The sequence below is a fragment of the Trachypithecus francoisi genome, unplaced genomic scaffold (genome assembly GCF_009764315.1).
Source record: "Trachypithecus francoisi isolate TF-2019V2 unplaced genomic scaffold, Tfra_2.0 Lachesis_group2, whole genome shotgun sequence".
In the NCBI taxonomy this organism is placed as follows: domain Eukaryota; kingdom Metazoa; phylum Chordata; class Mammalia; order Primates; family Cercopithecidae; genus Trachypithecus; species Trachypithecus francoisi.
This window is the reverse complement of record NW_022681465.1, coordinates 17,606,609-17,608,303: the sequence shown is the minus strand read 5'-3', so window position 1 is coordinate 17,608,303 and position 1,695 is coordinate 17,606,609. Positions and strand designations below refer to the sequence as shown.

The following is a 1,695-nucleotide window of genomic DNA, read 5'->3' as shown; positions in this document are numbered from 1 at the left end:
ACCCCCTCCAACCCCCTCCCGGAACACTTCATTCTCAAAGGAACTGATAAAACCTCATGATCTCATGCCTTGGTGTTTGGGAGCAGATGTGTAAGTTGGCTAACTTTCGACTTTGCTAAAATTTTTTTTTCACTGTCAATATTTCCATGACGATGGAAAAATGTAAACTTTCAGATTATCTTTCACACCTAGAACTTTAGATGACCCACCCAGCTACCATCCCTCCCACAAGGCACATGCCAGAGGTTTGTCCCTCCCTTGGGTGTATGCAGAACCCGGGGACTTGATTGGATTTTCACACGCTGATGAGCTTGAGGATCTAGTGAAGCAGGGAGTGCAATGGAAGGTAGCTGGGAGGGTTTAATGCAATCATCTGAGCCCCTTATAAGAGGCAGGGCTTTACTGAGACCACAGAGATCTCCAGTCAGAAAGAGACTGCCTGCGAGGGAGATTCCTGGCCGCTGCTGTGAAGACCAAAGAAACCCAGGACCCTGTGGGGAGACTCAACAGCCCAGCCTCTGCCCCACAGACCTGAGAGCTGGTAAGTCTGGGGCTAGGTTTGCAGGGACTAAGTGTGTAGCAGGGTCATGCGCATGGATCTCTACTCACAGGCTCTCTGAATCCTGTCCACACAGCACCACTGCCCTCGCTCGCTGACGCCAGCACCGCCTGCAGCCGGCCAGGCTCAGCCCAAGGAGAGGGGAGAGGCTACAGCCCAGCCCATGGCGCGCACCAAGCAGACCGCCCGCAAAGCCACCGCCTGGCAGGCCCCCAGGAAGCCCCTGGCCACCAAAGCCCCAAGCAAGAGGTTGCCGCCTGGAGGAGGGATCAAGAAGCCTCACCGCTATAGGCCTGGCACCCTGGCGCTACGCGAAATCAGAAAGTACCAGAAGTCCACGCAGCTGCTCCTGCGCAAGCTGCCTTTCCAGTGCCTGGTGCGCGAGATCGCCCAGGCCATCAGCCCAGACCTGCGCTTCCAGAGCGCGGCCATTGGCGCCCTGCAGGAGGCCAGCGAGGCCTACCTGGTGAGCCTCTTTGAAGACACCAACCTGTGTGCCATCCATGCCAGGCGCGTCACAATTATGCCCAGAGACATGCAGCTGGCCCGCCGCATCCGCAGAGAGGGTGCTTAAGGACCCAAAGGTAGCTAAGCATAGGATTGGGAGTGGAAACAGGCAGAAATCAGGTCTTGGTGGTGGTTCTGTGTGCTTTTGTCAATGTCTAATCTACCTTGAGGGTCTAAGGCACTAGTGTCAAGTGGGAAGTTTCAGTGAGCGAGTTTCAGCGCTTCAACTCTACATCAATTTTCAAGAAACCTGTTCATTTTCACTGGCCTACGCCTGTGTTTAGACTACTTCAAACCAAATAAATCTCTTCCTGATGGCAACTCGGTGATGTTTGTTTAACTTAATCAGTAGATGAGATCCACACTTTGACTTTTCCGTATGCAGCTCTGTGTTTGCAATGTTCCCTGTGTCCTGCGCTGTTCCTACTAGTGTGCTATGAACACACATTCAACTCCACTTTCTAAAATACCAATAGACCCTGTATCCACAAGGCACTTCACGTTATGGGAGGCAGTGTGACTGTGTTTGTGGGCAGGAAAGGGAAAGAGGAAGCCTTTAGAAGTCTGATGCTGTCCATCTCTGGCAGTTCAGCGTCCTAGAACGTGGTCACATCCATGGCCATGACTGC

General features: G+C 53.1%; 1 protein-coding gene across 1 annotated transcript; it reads left to right on the top strand.

Moving 5' to 3' along the window:
* The first annotated feature begins 416 nt into the window (after positions 1–416).
* Positions 417–1,381, top strand: LOC117064782 (histone H3.Y). The gene has a single exon (XM_033178838.1). It carries the CDS (start codon positions 723–725, stop codon positions 1,131–1,133), a length of 411 nt encoding a protein of 136 aa, XP_033034729.1. The 5' UTR covers positions 417–722; the 3' UTR covers positions 1,134–1,381.
* The last annotated feature ends 314 nt before the right edge of the window (positions 1,382–1,695 follow it).

What these genes read in the sequence shown, in the direction of transcription:
- LOC117064782 (XM_033178838.1), top strand. Translation starts at nt 723, where the DNA reads ATGGCGCGCACCAAGCAGACCGCCCGCAAAGCCACCGCCTGGCAGGCC.